Source organism: Anguilla rostrata, chromosome 3 (assembly GCF_018555375.3).
Source record: "Anguilla rostrata isolate EN2019 chromosome 3, ASM1855537v3, whole genome shotgun sequence".
In the NCBI taxonomy this organism is placed as follows: Eukaryota; Metazoa; Chordata; class Actinopteri; order Anguilliformes; family Anguillidae; genus Anguilla; species Anguilla rostrata.
This window is the reverse complement of record NC_057935.1, coordinates 28,220,326-28,239,530: the sequence shown is the minus strand read 5'-3', so window position 1 is coordinate 28,239,530 and position 19,205 is coordinate 28,220,326. Positions and strand designations below refer to the sequence as shown.

General features: G+C 42.5%; 1 protein-coding gene across 5 annotated transcripts in view; it reads left to right on the top strand.

Annotated features, from left to right (window-relative positions):
• Positions 1 to 2,958: 2,958 nt before the first annotated feature.
• Positions 2,959 to 19,205, top strand: part of bcor (BCL6 corepressor) — a 60,954-nt gene continuing 44,707 nt past the window's right edge. The window contains exons 1-2 of one of the 5 annotated variants that reach the window (XM_064327125.1): positions 2,959 to 2,979; positions 18,905 to 18,983. In XM_064327125.1, coding sequence (XP_064183195.1) covers positions 18,981 to 18,983 — 3 coding nt within the window. In that variant the 5' untranslated portion in view covers positions 2,959 to 2,979; positions 18,905 to 18,980. Of the gene's footprint in view, positions 2,980 to 3,962; positions 4,870 to 15,087; positions 15,712 to 15,799; positions 16,091 to 18,904; positions 18,984 to 19,205 lie in introns of those variants that run through there. The other 4 variants (XM_064327123.1, XM_064327124.1, XM_064327122.1 and 1 more) reach the window with 4 other exon arrangements.

The following is a 19,205-nucleotide window of genomic DNA, read 5'->3' as shown; positions in this document are numbered from 1 at the left end:
CTTAAGGATGAAGGGTTCTTTGTCGGGCAAAATTATTCAATCTAGGAGCTTTCACACCTCCCATGGTTCCATAAAGAACAAAAAGGGTTCCCCTTCAAGCCAAAGAACCCTTTCAGAACCCCTTTCTCTGAGTGCATAGGCTACACAGCACTGATGGTCATCAGTATAACGTAGTCTTGTAATACCCCCTCCCCAGTTTTCTAAATGCGTGTGTATAGTTTTGCGCATACAGAAAGACTTTTGCCTCATCGGCCATAGCGCGGCGAACCTCAGAGCCTTCTGATCCGTATCAAATTGCATTTCGGGAGCGAACGGGAAAACACCGCCGTCGTACGCCACCTTTACTCTCTCTTCGCCTTCTTTTCTAAGGAGTACTCGTAGGCTGCCTTCGTACACACGCATTTATAAAACATACTTGTTTGTGTTTAGCGAACTATGTATGAACTTGCGCCAATATGTAGGCAAATCTAATTTCTCTAGCACAATTTTTGAAGTGACGTCTATTCAATTTTGAACGTGGTCAGATAAATAGCATAGACCTAATTACCACTTCACTGACCACCAAACAATAAAGGCAAACGTTTTAACAAAAATAGTTTTAATAGTAATTCTGTTTCCAGATTTGCAATCATTTCCGCATTTTGTGGTCTAGGACTATTTTATTTTCGCTGCCACCCCATGCTTCGGCTCTCGATTTTCTCAAGGGCGTAAATTTCGAGCAGCACTGGTGCGTACTAACGTACTGAAGTATTGGGATAGAGTGCTGTGCAACCGACTGTCTCCCCGGCCACCCTTGTAATATATAAGCAAACAGGAAATTACTTTCCACATAGCAGTACTAAATCAGAGGTGCTGATTTAATTAGAGGTGCAAGATGCAGTATCAGAGTTAATTATACATTGAACATTTTGCTGTACATTTTGCTTAAATACATTCAAGTCTAAAAACATAAATAGGATCGGGGCAAGGCTAAAATCTTTCTGCTTCCACTTGTTATTTTGTTGTAAATTCAGAAACTTCACTATAATTCGCCACATAGGCCTATTTTCAATGTGATTTTTAATCGCAGGCCTACTGGTGTTTCGGGGGCGAAGTACGGATGATTTGGCTATCGTTTAATCTGTCATATTCGTAAATTTATTTGTTTCAATAGCACTCACAACCCCGGTTCGCAATTAAGCTTCCAGTTGTGCATGTTGTCCGGTTTTGACAGTCCCTAAATCTGGCAACCCGAGCTGTAACCTATAACTCATTTTCTCTAATCTGCTTGCAGGAACAGTAGACCTACGCGACACTCCGGTGAATGCAGTTCCTGTGCTTAGCAAATATTTTCAAGACCAGCCTAGGATGTTTTCTAGAGATTTATTAACTCCAAATGATCTCAACCATGACGCCGTCGGTAATTTCCTAAACTGACGGAACTTCGCTAAACTCTGCCTTTGTAGGCTACACCCGCTTGGACCACTAAAACGCAAAATCTTCAGATATATAACCGTGGTAGGCTATATAGAGCGTATCATCACAATGACAAGAGTGAAGACGAGCGTTTCAGAGGTTTAATGTCCGCGTCATGAATTCAGAAGAGCAGTCGTTTTCAAGCTTAATGCTGATCATTTTGGTAGAGTCAAACAGAGCCCTTTGTCCACCCACCTGCAGGCGATCGTTATTAAATGGTAAACATCTGTTGATTGACCCGACTCATTGCACGAACCAATGCTTCTACACATCTTATCGTGCCTTTGGGTTGTACATGAATAATGGGTGGTGGGGGGTTAGGGGGCTAAAAACTCGGACACGTGCCTGAGGCTGACTTGTAGCCTATTGTGACTTGTTAATACAGGCTTGTCGTATTGTGGCACTATCTAACTCTTTGTTCACGATTAACGCCAATAATGCAGACTAAGTAATAATTAGGAAATTATATTGTAGAATAGTTTGTTTTGATTACATGAAAAAAGTTTTGTCATGTAAAACGCCATGACTTTCACAGTTTGTGTGTTCCTTGTCACTGTTTTCTGTACAATTATGTGCGAAGTTCGCCACGTTTGTAGGGGCTATGGGTAAACAGACAGCAACAGGCAGGGTCCTGCACTCTACGTTTCACTGTTAGTGCTACGTACTGACCATTGTGTGTAGGCCTATGAAGCAGTGTTTTTGATTACTCGAGTAGGGAATCGAATATAGCCTACACTTCCGTTCAGGACTCTAGTGCAAGAGCCGCCTTGTGTCCTGTCCGTGAACCCTGCAACCCATGAAAGCTGCATTTGCTAAAAGGTGTAAATTGCACAAGCGAGTCAGTCGCGGTGACAATTACTCAGCTTAAATGAAGTTAATTAATGGTTTATACCGTTAGATATGTCTTTTGAAACCCCCGACTATTACTAATATTACACGAAGTCATTAAAATAGGCGTAGTCTGCGCCTTTAAATATTTTGTGAAGCGCATAGATAGCCTAATCTGTACCGCAAGCAAATTTAATTCGTGGGACTTAATTCTGGATTGCATCTAACTGTGTCTGTTTGCTACTTGTGTTGTAAAATAAAATAAGTAAACACACGTTTGATGGCGATTTTACGTTTTAATTAACTTCTGTAATAGAATCTATTCACGTGCTCATTGCGCATGCCTGATCAACAAGGGTGATGGGTAGCATATCTCAACCACCCCCTCTCCATTCCCCCTTTTTTAACGTTTCAGCGCTTGTAAACAAATTTATCACAGCAGTAAATACTGGTTGGTTTCATTGATATTTCTACTTTTTTTATATAGCCACAGGCCCCAGCTCTTTGAGAAATCCTTCCCGCCCTATAAGCGCATTGCACCGCCGTATGACCTTCGGGTCAGCTCCCGAGGGGTTGCGCGAGGGGGAGGGCTGCTGTCAGACTATACAGGCAATCCTATTACGGCCACAGCGTGCGTGATTATCTTGCTTCCTGCTGTACGGCGTAATAAACTGGTCTTTTACAGCTTGCTTCCAGGTAAATATAGCGCACAATGCTGCAAATACAATCGCGGCAAGGTATCCACATATAAGTGTCAAAATACAGACTCAGACTCTTCGTTCAGATCTTTCGTACAATCCATATTAAGGCTTTTTGTTTTGTATTGTTTGTTTCACATATCGCCTACAGCATTTAAAATGCTGTTTTTACTTTATCCATCATTTTACACAAGGTCATGCTTACCAGTCTTTCGTAACTTGCACAAATAGTTCAAAGTATGCCTATTGCTGAAATTTGAATTTCTAAAAACTTGTGAATTAGGTTGTAGCCTATATCGGTAAACTACGAATCAAATATAATCTAGGTTGACATTCTAAATTATGAAATCAACGGTATAGTCTGCTGCACGGGTTACACTTGTTTTCATCCCATTTTTCTGTAGCCTAGACATGCCTTTCTTGCTTGCTACTCCGTATGTGACAAGGACAACTAACTGCTTTATTCTCATTGAAGATCTATTCGTGTGTATTTTTGGACATTGGCCTACCAGCACCCATGAAAAGTACTCAGCAGTATGTACATCGCGAAATTACATAGGCTACATGCGGTCTTCGACCTTGGTCTGGACATGAGAATTCGGGTTAAATTCCCATGGGAGATACCACAGTTATAATTCCGTGAACCGTGCGCATTTTACTGTAGCTATAGGCTGCTTGTAAAACATTAAAGGAATGCCGTATATGGACTAAGGGTCTCCAATTTAATGTATTTAAAAATATTTTCAAATTCACAAAATCATCTTTGCAACAGCATCTTTAAGTATAAACTAATCCATACTACGAATAAATATTTAGTTTGGTGAGATTACATGGAGTGCGTCCTAAACACAGAGGAATGCCTTAAGTGTAGGGATAATGTTAGGCCTATTGTTAACATATTTCCGCTTTGTGAGCTAGCCTATTTTTAATGGAAAGCGAATGGAGACGCACGTGCAATTGCTGATCGTTTCCCGTCCCGCTTTCTCGTTCGCTCGAGACATTTTTTCTCTTGTTTTGTTTTACACAGCCGCCGAGCAAAGTGTGCTGGGGGTTTATGGTAATTGCGGTTCCCCGACTGGCCTTCTGGGTAAAGTCTGTGAGTGGGAGCGAATTGCTCTCCGCTCTCATTCTCCGTCGCACGCACGGAGACTGAAGCAGTTGGTGTCTCGGGCTGCTCAGGGCGGCAGAAAGAAGGAACGGGAACTGACAAAAAGGACGTAAAGATAAATATTTGAAACGTTTGATCGAGAAGCTGAATGGAAGGGTAGAAGATATCTTCAAAATGGGAATTATATATTCTACGCATTTACGAGGAAGTGCATAACTAGGCTACTAGTTACACTTAAAATCGGCGTGTGTTCGGTTTGAGCTGTTACCCAACATGGCGCTGCGAGGCATAACCAGGCTAAATTAATTGCCGGAGTCCAAGGACTATCGCCACCTGTACCCTTGTGTTATAGCCTACACGGAGATTTAACCTTGCATTCGATCATAGGAATATACTGGTTTGGATCTTGGTTTCTGAGGATGTCTATGAACCACGTTACTTTTGCGCATTTTTCCCCCCGACTGGAAATACACAGAAACTTCGGATCGCTACAAAAAAGTACTTGGACTGCCTTTAGCAAATGTTAAACAAGAACACTTACCACTTCATTTTGCCCTTTTAATTAATACAGAACGAATCGCTCCGCGTTCTATCGACCGCTGTTGTTTTGCTCGTGACGGTGGTCTGAGTTTGGCTGGAATGTTTGCGCTTCTGTGAAACAGGATCTTGTCTGGTTTGAACTGATCAACTCGGAAATTTTAAACAGGAGAAATAAGCGTGATTTTCAATATACGATTGGATTCTGCACTGCACTGAGAGCTATATCAAAATTTTGTCCAGGTAAGAGAAATAGCTTGTTTATTTGAGCTGTTCGCTGCATCATCGGTTTCTTTTTCAAGTTGTTTTTTTTAACCCAGTACCGACGTCGAACGATTTGCGTTAATTTGCCGCGAACAGTTCATGGAATTTCATAAACAACTGCGACCTTCGTGGATTGTTCCGACCTGAATGCTGCGTTTTATCCGTAGCGATAGCGAACCTATTTGAACAGTCCTTTCTTCTTTACGTTTGCTTTTCACACATCTAGCTAGACTAACGTTACCTTTTACCCGAAAGTGTCCGTGTTGTGTACGGGGTTGGTCGATGTTAAATTGGGCTACTCCAATTGTTTTAAGCGAATCGGTCCGAACTGGATACATCCTTGTCATAATGAATCGGTTCCAGCGCCGCGATTGGGCTTCCCGATTTGCGGACCAATTTTACAGTGGACCCTCGTAGGCTATATTCGAGGAGAAAGTGTGCTTGTTTTTAAAGAGAGAGTTTGTGACCGGTTTAGCTGAATGAAATTCAAGGATTTGTTTTTAAAAGCCGGAGACGTTATCATAAAGAATATGACCTCCTGGACATCCACTTATGTTTTGTTGATGAAGGTAGACTACACGTTCCTGTGTCCAAGAAATCATGCGGGTAGGCTACGGATACGAGCCTCGCCCTGTGCACTTGTAGTATAGTCTACGTGCGAATGTGTAATTCAGCACGGAGGGTATCAGTAGCCTACTGTTTGCCTATGTGTACGGGAGGGCATTTGAAGGTTCGGATTCGTACCTCGCGGGACAGAGTGCAACTGTAACTCCACGAGCCAGGTGGATCCATCGGGGGTGATGCATGCGAAGTCCCCATCCCCATTAGAACACAGAATGGCTGTTGCGAGCCAAACTGCAAGAGTGTATTCTACTTTGTGCCTATTTCTAGATCTAGAATAGGCAACCTTCTGAAACATTCGTAGACTACGCTTGTCCTAAATATCAGCGGGGAATCTTTATCTGACCCGCGTAACTGTAAGATCTGACAGGTCTAGTCCTTAAAAAAACGAGCTGTCCTCATGACGACGTTCATTATCCCTGGCGTTTGGTGACTGAATTTAATTTGAATGTCTGGCTTAATTTGACGCAACTAATTGAAAACCAGCGCGCAAATACGAACAATTGCTCAATCAGCCCAGAAGCAGTCTAGTGAAAAGGTAGGAAGTTTGCCTGTTTTCAGTGGTTATTCTAGACAAAGTAGCGTATCGTTTTAGCCCAGTTCCAGGAGATTTATATTGAGGTAGGACCGGTATGAACATTTTGTGAATGTGTGGTAAAGTCGCAGTATTGGTAGTACTAGCGCAAGTTTTGAATGTTTTGTAAAAGGATTATTTCTTAACCCGGACTAAAGCTGGTCGTGTGAGCAATACCCAGTACAGTTTCCACGAATAGGCTAAATGCCATTTATGAAACGATCCATTATTAGGATCGTTCGGGGGTTTTAATTTCGTAGGGGAAAGCGTATTACAAGGCTGACGATGTTATTCCCCAGTGAGAAAAAGCCTTAATCTAGAGGGGTGGAAGTCTAGGTTGAGCGACGTCTTGACATGAACGAACTAGGGTAACCACAATATAGCTCAGGTTTTACGTGGATGTAGCCTGGCTACGTCCTAGACGACTCGAAAACTTTGTAAACTGGGTAGATTCTACCATTACATTACAGGTATTTAGCAGAGCGACTTAAACTTTTTACATTGCATTTATACAGCTGGATATATACTGATATAGTGAAGAAATGCTTAACCAATGCTGGTTAAGTACCTTGCTCAAGGGTACAACGGCAGTGGATCTACCCGGGAATCGAAACTGTAACCTTAAGGTTGTAAGACCAGCTCCTTACCCATTATACTACATTACCGTCACGCAAACCTGAAAAATAATGAAGCTGGTAGATGTTCAATGTGACAGTTCACGGAGCGCTTCATGTGCCCACAAAAAGTTTTCCCCCAGAGAATAAGCGGACACGCTATTGTTGCTATTTTACAATCAACCGATGATCCAAGTCGGATATTTAGCCTTATGTAGGGCTATTACAGTACGCTACACGACTCGCTGCCTATAGACGAACGAATGAAATGGTAGAATTAACTATGGATGATTCGTTAATACGAGGCTACTTATTGAGAATCCGCTACGCATATCCCAGCATGAAGTAGTTGCACGTAACGTACACAAACCTGTATTTATAGAGTTATAGGCTACCCTATAGATTACGTACATTTTTATTTATTCTTTCTTTGGAGAAAGGGTTTTCAGTGTTAACACTAAATACAGTGTATAGGCTATGGGAAATGATTTGGGAAACGGACACTTTCCTTCTTTCGTCATTCTGGACTTCTCCACACAACTGCGGATTTAACAGGACGTACAGATAATATTGGAAATTAATTATAGACCGAAGTTCAGACGATAAGTGTGAACTAAGTCATACGACTGTGACACGCAATTGTGGTAGCATAGAAACCGTCGCGCCACATTAGATATCGATAAATCTTGGCTCCAATATCAATGCATACGTTTTACAATTTTAAGTTAAAATCCCAAATTGATGGCATAGAAAATATTAATCTGACCAAATTTTATTGAAAGACCTTATCGGACTTAGCCTGTGGAAAATGACCCCGCAGCAAGTGGGCTAGTCTAATTATGTCGTGTGTCGCCACTTCATTGTCATTTTTATTCTTTAAATTTAAGCAAAACCATCCCACGGCCCACTAAACTCGTGAAATTAGAAGAACTTAAGTTTGATTTCTACCTTATCCATTGCCTGGATTTGCGGTAGTAGCGGAGGGAAACTAAGATGCCTTTTCGTCCTATAGCGTTTCCACCGTCCCCCATATGTCAGTGTTTCTAATTCGTGAAACCATGTCTTTTCAAAATTAAGTTTTTGAATGCTAAGTGGTATGTCCCGTGGAAAACCAAAATCGTTGCCTAAACCTTAATCTAATATAGGCTAGCCTACTGCACGCTGGTAATTTTATTTCGTTACTGGGTGTACGATTTTATTCGAACATAGCCTATCAGTAGCGAGAATGTAGGTTTCTGCTTCGTCGCGCGATGTAAATCCATTAGGGACTGAGAATCAAGTTGCCATTGAAATTAGCAATAGCCTCAGTCTTTTAAAATGTGATTACTTGAGCAGACATCACATTTAAAATAAGTTGGCAACGTCAGAAATACCCCATAGTGTTTTGTTATCAAAGTTGCATGAAAAAATCATAGACAATACCCTGCATCGCAAGGGGATGGCAAGGCTTAGGGAGGGGTGTGGTTAAATTAGGCTACACGTATTTTTGATAGTGGAATGTTAACTATGACAAATCGGAATAACCATGTTGGCGTTCCCGAGTGCCGCTTTTCAGGTCACGTGGCGCAACGTTCCGCTGATAATGGTTGGCAGTTTAGCCACACAAGGTCGTGGTTTTCTAGCACGTCCACATGCTCTAGTGCTGATAGTCGGCGTGGGCATGTAAACAAAAGGACTTTAGGTAATTGTTTTGCCTTTGATGAGCAGTTTCTATTTGTGACAGCTCTGTTTCCCGCGGGGCAATGTCAAAATGTTAATTTGCTATGCAATGGGACGGTTCACCGGACTGAAACAATGGAATACTGTCCCTGTACGTGTGCGTAGGATACTTATGGATGTGTTGGCATATCAAAATTCGCATAGACATTTTTATTATTTGTTAACTGGATTATTTTAATGTAGACTATAACTATGTTTTATCATTTCACATTTGTATACTAAGGGTTAACGTGCTGTTGTTAGGGAGGTTTTGATATTTATGCGAAATTTAAATGAGCTATTAGGACTAACCATTCATGTTCGAAGAGTTATTCGCTTTTGATAGGCGTGGCGCATGCGACAGTCCCCTTGCTTACTCCGTTAAACTATGGTTTTAGAAAAGTATTTTGAGATTCAGTAATTTTATGGGAAAGCAAGCCAATATCACCTATCACTTACCATGCCCTTTATCCACGGTCTTATAACGGTCTACAAGTAAAATAGCAATGAGAATACCAGGACTTTGGCTTGGACGCTGAAAGCCTTTGAAATAACTTTCATTGGAAGAGAGAGCTCAAACTCCATTCTGTAGACTTTAAAAAACCTTGTCGGTTTGGGTGCTTTGCTAATTTTTAAGGTTAGATTTATTTTTTTTATTATTTATTTTTTTATTTATTTAATTTTTTTTGGGGGGGTGGGGGGTCTTTCTGATGCCAATAGTGGTTTCCAGTTAACAGTAACGTCACATTTAGCATAGTTGGTGGTGACGGCGGTGTGTGCGTTTGGCATTTAACTTAGACAGATAGATAGATAGATAGTTAGTTTATCTATCTATCTAAAATGAAAAGCTTTTTTTAAACACGTTGTTCATAGTTCAAATGTGGAAAAAGACGGACGCGTTTAAAGGCCCAGTTCTCACAGAGTTAATAGGATGCACAGTGCCATCGTCAACCCTGTCGTCCATTTTAGCGTTTTAAGATTAGGCCTCCTTTGATAGTCAATATTAGAATATATGGCATTAGGCTGCAGAGATCTGGTTTCAGAGTTTGCTCCCGGCGGATACGTCATGGTTTGATTGAAGTCGCGCTCAGTCCGAGTCTCCCCCGGGACTGCAGCCTGAAACAGGAGAGCTCTTTTCTGTGTTTCAGAAAGCCTTTGTGCCGCAGGAGCTCCGCGTGCACGGATCGCTGCGCTTTCATAAGAACGTGTTACTGCCTATTCTTGCATTGTTTTCTCTAACGCTGAATATTTTACCCAGAGTTTGAGATTTGGAACCATTGCAGAATTGGCACTGGGTGTACACTCTTAGTAGAGTTGTTCCTTGTTAAAGCGTAGTAGTTTAGCATGATAGGGATCACATTAAATGCAGAGTCGACTATTTATGCTGGATGGTTTCCTTACTAATCACCCTGTATCCTCCACAATGCTGGGCAGTAGTCAGTGTTGCCCATTTGTGTAGAAATACTGCAGATACATATAGATTAGGATAATATTTATTTTTTTGATGCTGTTGTATTGTGTACAGTTGTTAAATTCTCAAAACCTGCATTTTCGAGGAGCGCTGGCATCACCAGCTCTCCCACAGCAGGTCCCGACCTGAAGACATCGTTCTAGTTTTATTATGCCACTGCCTTAGGGCTTTGACTGCTGATGAAACACTGTAGAAACACTGCCACTTCACATCCTGTGCGAAGATAGGACGCTGAGAAACATGCGGAAAACCGTTTCCCCTGTTGAGCTACTGTGCATTGTATGTTTATCCAAATACGCTTACTGCTTACCTGCAAATAAATAAGCTTGTATTGTGGTCTGGGCCACCGTATTACATTGGTGGCTGTTGTGTTTCAGCTGCCGAGCCCTGAAACGGCCTTCACTATTCTGGGGGTCGCGCGCTTTTCTTACTATGCAGAAGGGTGGTAGCTACGTGGGTCTCGCATTGATTCAGAAATTACTCGTCGTTTTCAAAAAAATTGGCAAGCACCATAAAATTGTATTCACTATTCACCCAAATGGATCGCCCCTGGTTACCAAATGGACTGGTCGCGCCCTTTAACAATGAAACGTCAAGGCCAGTTTTGATAAGAGGCGACACGCAGGGATCGATTTGCATTTTGAATGTTTGGTGACATAAAGAACCATTTCAGTCGCTTTCGTATTTGTCTTGGAATTAATCTGTGATTTCGACTGAAATCATAGGCTTTGTTAAAACACGGACTATACAATGGTGCTGTTGTTAGTTCTGATGTAAAATGTTTTTTTCATCATTGCACGCGCTATGCGGTCGGGAAAGAACGAGGCCTGTTTACAGCTAGTGCAAATAAAGCCACAGCTGTTTGGTTGTCCGTTGAGTTCCACCTCTCTTGGTATTTTCCCTCTTCCTTTCCACTCCCTAATCCCCTCACCAGCTCGACTGCATTCTTACAACGACCTTATTATAATGTAGGGTTTATAGGCTACTTAAACTTGTGGCACCGTTAGACCTACTTCTTGCCTTACTGGATTTTCCCCTTTTATTGGCTTAGCCTGTTTTGACTCGACCGTTCCATCTCTGATTGGAGTAATTATGTGGATCGAAACGACACATGCAGTGATGTTTTAAATGGGTGTTAATTCTGTTTTCGGTCAAAGAAAGCCATCTCCCTAAAAACAAGACTGTCTTCCTTGAATGCAACATTTCCTTTTGGCCAATAGCCTACATGTCAAGTCCCCCAGTGGTACACGCGATTGCCATGAGGGATTGCTTCGTGAGCACAACAAGCAGACCTAAATCATAAAATGTAGGCTATAGGCCTACGTGAGAATCTGAGTGAAAACCACGGCTCGATGATGTATTTGAACCAGTTACTGGTAGACCTGATCGACGGACAATTCCCTGTCCTGCTTTAAGCGAGATAATGGCTCAACTGAAGGCTATTTTGGGTGTGATCTTTTTGTTGGACATTACGGAAATGATCCATAGCGTTGTCACGTTGGTTCGTACATTTAGGTTCATAGTTCTACTCGAGCCTTTAGTTTTGTTTAATTTAAATGTAAAAAAAAACATGGCACCGTATTGCTGTTTTTGACGTTAAGTAGGCAATGGAGGAGCCCAAATATAAAATTTAATTAAACTTGAAGTTTGTTTTCTTTCGTGCAAATATAACTCACTTGTAAAGCCATGGTGTGCCGTTGTGTCTGCTGGTGAACAAAATATCAAAGTTCCCTTGATATTCAAAATGTAGGCTAGTGTACGTTTTATCAATGGCAAGCTGGGTAACTGGGCTATTTTAATCTCAGTTTTGTTCTGCAGTTGCAATTGAGGAAATTGCGTATTTCGTCTCGACAGATGAGGACGAAACTGTCTCGCACTGCACATAATGTTATCAGAAGGGCTATAATGAGAAACCGCCAATCTCAGCGTTGTACTTTAAGTTAATTGTTAGATGTTTTCAACGTTTTAAACACGGAAATTTGTGAAGAACTCGTCAGGCGCTCTACGTTCGCTGTAGCGCGGGAGAGAGCAGACCTTTGTGCTGCGCAGGGAAGAGGGTAGGAAAGCGATTACGCGTTCATTTGCTGTATAATCAGGTGTTTTCGATTCCCCGTGTGTCGCTTTCATTCTGAAGGGAGAGGAACGGGATGGGACGGGTTTTATTTGATCGATCGGCGAGTCCCTCGGCAGCATTGCTTTGTCATTGCGGGGAAACAGTGACCCCGTCACCTTCAATTATGCAAAACCAACTCCGCGAGTGTTAAATTCTGTTCCAAATGCCCTTCTCTTACTCTGTTTGGATTACACGTGGTTTGCACTTCTTGTAAATCCAAACAGCGCTGACGTATGTTCCAGTTGACAATATCATGGACTACAAATTCTTAAATTTTTCCAAAAATGTTTTATTGAAAACGTAATCTTTATACATAGGCTATATACAGCAGTTTCTTGTCTATTCGATAAATAACGCAGCAGTAAGGAATACCGTTGAACCAAAACGATTATTGTCTTTAGTAACTCCAATTAAAAGAGCCGTAGATGAAGATATCTGTGTGCGAGTTATTGGCAACGAAAATGACCAGCCTATTCTGTGTCACTACCATGCCGCGGCGCCTCTCTTTATGTCATTGTTCCGGTCCCCCTCTCTGGCAGGCGGAATCCTGTGTCTTTAAAATGGCGCGGGCAGACTGTTTCCGACACGCAAGCAGCCTCGCTGTATGGAGAGAGGGAGCGAAAAGTTCCTTTGTGATACATGTTTATGCTGTGTATAGGGGCTCAGCCCTAATGTGCATAGTCTGTCTACCGCCTATACTGGTAGTTGTGTTGCTAACGAAATGTAACAAAACAAAAATATTTAGAATTGTAGCTACCTCGTGTGACCTGTATCAAAAATTATCCATGGTGCTCAAAAGTGGTCCTTAATCGCATAAGCTGTTTTTGAAGCTTGTAGACGCTACTGCAGCGTTGCATAACCTTACAGAAAGAAAAAGAAAAACATTTTAACTGGCTGCAACAACACGCACTGGGGTACAAGAGAGTAATTTGGTTGTTTGAGTATTAAGAGCATTTTATTTTAACTAAGCGTGTTGCCTGTGGCTACGATTACAATTTCGGTGAATAATCGATGTAAAGGAAAAGGTAGGATTTGTTGACAGTCAGACGTACTAGTTTTGTTTGACGTTTTCTGAAATTTGATTTTCATTTCATTTTGAGGTCGTTTGGTGTGCAATTTAAAGTCTGCCATCGGAAACTCTCCCGGAGTTTTGCGGAATGACTGCTCGAGCAAAGCATCGCAGTGTTTAATGAAGCATTTGCGGTTTAATTAAGCGGTTTGCTATGTACCCATCAGTGTAGAGTAGCCTGTGATATTGTCTGTCGTTCCTGCTTTCCGTCCATACATGAAATAAACATAAATAAAACTTTAAGACATGACAGTTTATTTGATGTTTTTTAGATGAGATTTCTGAACAGCATACGTTTATTTGCCTTTGGTTACATGCTAGGTCCATTGTCAAAACGGAATATCTAGCCCATAGGTGTGTGTCAATTAGTGGATAAAATAGTTGCACATTGCTTATGTCGTCTTTAATAACTGTTCAATAAATACCATATTCTCCTATGAATTGGGCGGATGGACATTCAGTCAATTGGTTGGTGTAACAGAAACACAGTAGAATGTAGCAGTTCACAGCGTGTTGTATTTTGGTTAAGGGAGTTGCTCTTCATTATCCCTAATTATATACCGGTGAACCAGAGGAATTGTCGTCCAGGATATTATTTGGGATAATGATTGGGGGGGGGGGAGTTGTAGCCCTGGACACTGGCGCAGTGTGTAGTGTGCGCAGAAATGCTCGCCTTAATCTTGGTTTAAATTTTTATCCAATTTGTGGACTGATTATGGAGCGTCACACTACATCTTTAAGAGACCGGCTTGAGCGCCACATAAAGCTGGCAATCAGCTAGAGAAAGAAAGCGAGAGGGCGCCAAATCGCAGCTCCCGAGTTGATGCAGCTGGGGTATCGCGATCGCTCTCTCCCTCGCACTGACACGCTCCTCCCGTTGGAGATTCTAGCGCAGCGCTGGTGGCGAGCGGTTCATTTGGGGAACCCATTATTATATTGAACAAACTGCGTGTGGAACCCCCCCCCCCCCAACCTATCCCGTAGATGATGTCATGATGTTGTCACCTTGCTCTCTTCGTTACAGCTGGAATGTCGCATGTAGTGTGATGTATCCTTGTGTTTTCTTTAACTGCAACTGAGCGAATTTAAGCCAGCAGAAACCATTCAAATATCTCGGTAAATTGACTTAGTGTAAATAGTGTAATTACACACATTGTGATGCAATACGAGATAGATAGGTGTCACCTTGCCTATTGGGATTATGCCACTGATCAAATTACTTTTGTATTTTTGCATTTTATCGTTCTTGACTTGACTCAATCGAGTCTATCCGCCGTGGTTTTTTAAAAATAAATTACGAGCAAAATTGTGATTAGACAAAGCTACATACGTGCTGATTTTACGTGTTCAGTTTACTACGAACCAAGGAGGTTGACTTTACGAAGTAATCTAGTGCACTAGCACAATTTCAGAGATTGGGCGCCATGGATTTATTGTAAAACGAAGTGCGATGCAAGAACGCGCCAGTATTAAAACGCTCTGAGATTACATATTCTGTGCGACCCAGCCAGCCCATCCCAACAGAAGGGTGCCCGAGCAGGGAGGAAGAATGTCGCGCATGTAACAGCGACTTGTCATCCGATTAATTTGATGGACATGCGACCTCCGAACCGCAAATTTGCTGCGTTCGATTAATCACTATTATGTTTATCGAATTTTCATTAAATATTCCGTTATTGTTTTCCCAAAATCTTTCGAAGGAAAATACGACAGGGTTGAACTATTGTGACAATTAAAGAGGGTTCGAGAGTTTTTACGTAGATATTGTATTGAAACCATTGTTCTGCAGATTTCCTCTTTGAGGAGTAGGCCTAGTAAAGTTTTGGGTTCAGATGAAGTTCGACGACAGGATTTAGCATGTCGGGTTTTGCAATGCGTTCCGTTGGGTTTCTGAAATCCAGTTGTAGTGGTCTGTATGTTCTACAGTAGCTTTTTGAATAGAATTCTCTGGTACATCAACCAGTTAAATATTATGAATGGTTCATTGATTAAATATTTCAAATTGAATATGAATTAAACGGTCTCATTACGTTTTCTCTCGTACTGTGGCCTATTACATTTAGGCTGAATATACTGCCATGACCAAGGCCAAAGCTTTATTTGATGTGTTAATTTGCTCGTGCACGGAAACTGCTCTTTGCTTTTTCGTTTAGTCTTGGGCAAACTCTACGGCGAAGTTCAAAGGCACACGTGTGTGGCGCTTAAACTAGCCTACACACCTGAGTATTATATTACGCCCCACTGCCGCCGAGCTTTATGGCTTTAGGAGGCCATAAAATAGAAGTAAAGAATTTAAGGCGCAAGGAGTTAGACCAATCATAAATAATTGACTCGACCGCAGCGGACTTGGTGCGCACGAAAAGAAATCACGATGAGTGATTTTATTTAAACTGAAAACGTGCAAAACTATACCAACGGGGTTTCTGCAAAACACGTTCGTTTGTATTGCTCCATGGTTAAAGAAGTTTACGTGGAAATACGATATGCCGATTTTGGGTGAAATCGTGACCAGAGTTACAGACCGAACCGTACAAGACCGCAGTTGCAGCCTGCTATAATTTGACCAGACACTTTTGGAAGCCGGTTTTTGGAATTTAAACGAAACTAGGGAGGAGAGGTCACTATGTAACACCCCTTTGTAATGAAATATTGACAACTGGAGTGAGTATAATTTGGAACAATGTTCATAATCTTAATGTGGTTAAATTTAACTTTTGCCTTTCTAAGCCCTTATGTCCAGGGTGCCCATCGTATTTCTAGTTTATTTTCGTGTCACTTTAAAGTTTCTGAAGCTTCTAAAGTGGATAATTTCACAAACCCAGTTACAATTTGCGGGGTAGACTTTGTCGCCGTGCCGTCACGAGACACTGCTGGCTAGCGTGGTCTGACCGCAGGTTAGGTTTCCCTTTATCTCCGTTAAGCCAGTGTCGTATAACCTACTAACAGGTGGCGTGGCGTGTTTATGTGGGCGGCATTTGCATCCCAGGAAAGCGGGCATGCGAAAACCTGTATCACCGCTGGCCTCTAACGCGGAGGGAAGGTGAGATCTTGTTTCCGAGAACCAAAGGGTGGAGATGAACGAGAGCATGTTTTCTTGCGGTGATTTAGAATTCATTAGGCTATTTGTGGTATAACTGCTGACTGCCCCCCGCCGTGTACCCACCCCTTCCTTTGTTGTTTTGTCTCGGCTGGACTCTCTTTGCGCTGTGTAAAATGACTTGCCAGCCCGGAGGAACGGCAGTGTTTGTGAAGGCATGGGAAAGCCGTTTTGTACGTAACAGACGGCAACGGCTTTTTTGTGGGCAGAGTAGAACACGGGTTCACTCCCTCTAGGCTGGAGTGAGTGTTCAGGCTTCGCTTGAGCTCGAGCCATAACAGAAATGGGAATGGCTCCAAACTCGGTAGATTAATGGATCCGAGGCCACTGTAATAAAACTGGCATGCTGGGATTTAGAGCTGCCGGTAGCGGCAACGGCAGAAACAGACGCGCTTCTTTACGAAAAAAAGGGAAAGGGTTCAGGAGAACGTGATTTATTTTCCCTCTGGCTTTATTGTCCCTCCCCCACACACGCAGGTACAGCGCCGTCCTCAGGTAATTGCCTCTTGCAATCAGAAGTGCTCCACCGCCTTTCTTTAGCGCCACTTCTGTATCTACATCCTTGGCTCAGAAAGATGTTGCTTGGCCAGGGCCGGCAGAGTGGAACACTTTATGATCCAGTTTTCGCACAAGTGTAGCAAGCTGGAGCCAAGCCTGTCTGGATGTGGCAGCAGGGGGAAACGCCTAAATTCACAGCAACATGTTTGCTTAGCACAGGACACTATGCATACCACGCAGATTCTGTCACTGACGTTTCTTTTTAGAACCGTGTGTTCATTCGAGCGTGTGGGTGATGAATTTTTATTTTCAAATATTCAAAGATAATCACAGTGGATTGTCGTTCTTTTGATCGGAAATTACTATCACAAATAAGTGATAAATTAGTGCTTAGACTCTGGCTTGGTCCTCATGCCCTTGAATATATCCATACCTTGGTGTGGTATGGATATATTGTCATGTTTTTTTTGACAATATTACTTTTTTTCAGCAAAAATGTATCTGTCAAATGCACTATAAAACCCAAAGGTTTAGTTTAAATTGGCTGAAGTAGACATTATAAATTTCATGGAGAAGATTTTCTTTCCACTTTTTCTTGGTGAAGGAACAATGAGTGCTTCATGAAAATCTTGATTGCAGTAGTTAAAAAAATATCAGCGTTGTTTTCAAATACAAGTTAACAGGTAACAGGTTTTTTTTAACACAATATTTAAATTTTTTCAGCAAAATTGTATTTGTTTGTGAAATACATTATAAAACCCAGAGGTTTAGTTTAAATTGGCTACAATAGATGTTATGCATTTCATATAAAGGCTTTCTTTCCACTTTTTATCTTTTTTTTGGTGAGGTAACAATGAATGCTTCCTGAAAATCATGATTGCAGCAGTCGTTGCAGCCCGGATTAGTTTTTTTTTTGTTTTTTTTTTTTGCCGCACGAGGTGTTTCTCCCTGGCAGGGGGTAAATGGCCTCGCACCGCGGTGGCGTGTGATGTATAATCTTTCCTCTCGCTGGCAGCGCTCTGAATGTGCGGGGTCAAGGAGGGTACGGAGCAGCGGTGCCGAGAACGCCATTCAGCGCTCGCCCCCCCACAATGCAAGTTTGCTCTTTCGGACTGGGTGGCATTGGGTTCCGGGAAAAGAGAGAGAGAGAGAGAGAGAGAGAGAGAGAGAGAGAGGAAAGGAGGGGAGAGCGCACAAAGGCCCTCGGAATGGGCTTTGCTCTTGCTTTCCTTTCCGGGGGCGCATGCTTTAATTGGAGGGAGGAGAGATTGAGGAGGTGGTGTGATAGATGTATCCCCCACCGCCCACCCCACGCCGGCAGCAGCAGTGTCTGAAGATAAGGACAGGTCGGCATTATTGAAATACAGAGCCCGTAAACCCATCAATAACCGCGGTCGTATCGCAGCCCGGCAACGCCTCCCTCCCCTTATCCCCCAATGCCATTTCCCGGGCGCAGGCCCTGGCAGGCAGCGCGCACAGCGATTGCATCTGCCTCTGCGGTGTAATGATGAAATTTTCCTTCTGCCGGATGACAGCCATTTTGCCCCCCCCCACCCCACCCCACCACCACCTCCCCCCGGATTATGAGATCGCTGCGGAAGTATTCCTTATCGACTTGTGCGTGCGTTCTTTTCCCCGATAAGGGACGTGTGTGTGCGCTTCGTCTCTGCTCTGGAGGTCAGCTTCCCGGCCAGGGAGGCATGGTCATATTACGGAGCAGGAAGCCTGCCACAGCGAGCATTCCCTTTGCTTTTGTGCATTCTTATGAAGTCAAAATGCCTTATTTAAGCAGTCAGTATCACATTTCAGCATTCATCCGATGAAGGCCAGTGCGGAAACATATTAACTTGATTAAAGGATCCTTCTACCAGCGTTGCGCCATCTCACCTTGCCATTGCTTTTCTGGAGCACGAATGCCGGATATTAATTTTCATTTAGCGTGTTATTTTACAAGGCAAGGTCCTGCAAATTTCCGTATCTTACATGTGGTTTAGATGGGAACAAAAGAGCAGCTTTGCCATTAATCGTTTAGTAGGTTTTGGGATTTAAGAGGCAGGCATGAAACACTTGCCATACCTTTTTATAATCTACAGAAGTTTTAAAGGAATGGTGTGTTGTTCTTTATAACAATTATAATGAACATAACAATGTTCAAAAGTTTAACAGAGAATATAGGTTTGCTGCTGATATGATGACTATAGGAAGGTTAAGCTTGTTGTGTTTTGAGTATTTATTCATTTATCATTTTTATTTGGACAGGACGGTACCTGTAAGTTATGGTGAACTCCAGAAACCCTACCTGGAATTAAGAGAAGGGACCCACATCACACAAAGCATGGTAAGTCCTCTGTCGCAGTTGGCAGCGATTCCTCTTTTAACGATGCCCAAAGCCTGCGCGGGAACTTCGCGGTGTCGCACTAACGCTTACTCTGTCTGTGAATTACGCGTGCCACGACGTGCCAGGATGTTTTTTCGCCCTTCCTGAATCGGCGCGGGCAGCTGCGTTTGATTACCATCGATCGTGACTTCGCTCAGCCAGGACAATTTGCAAATGGGCCTA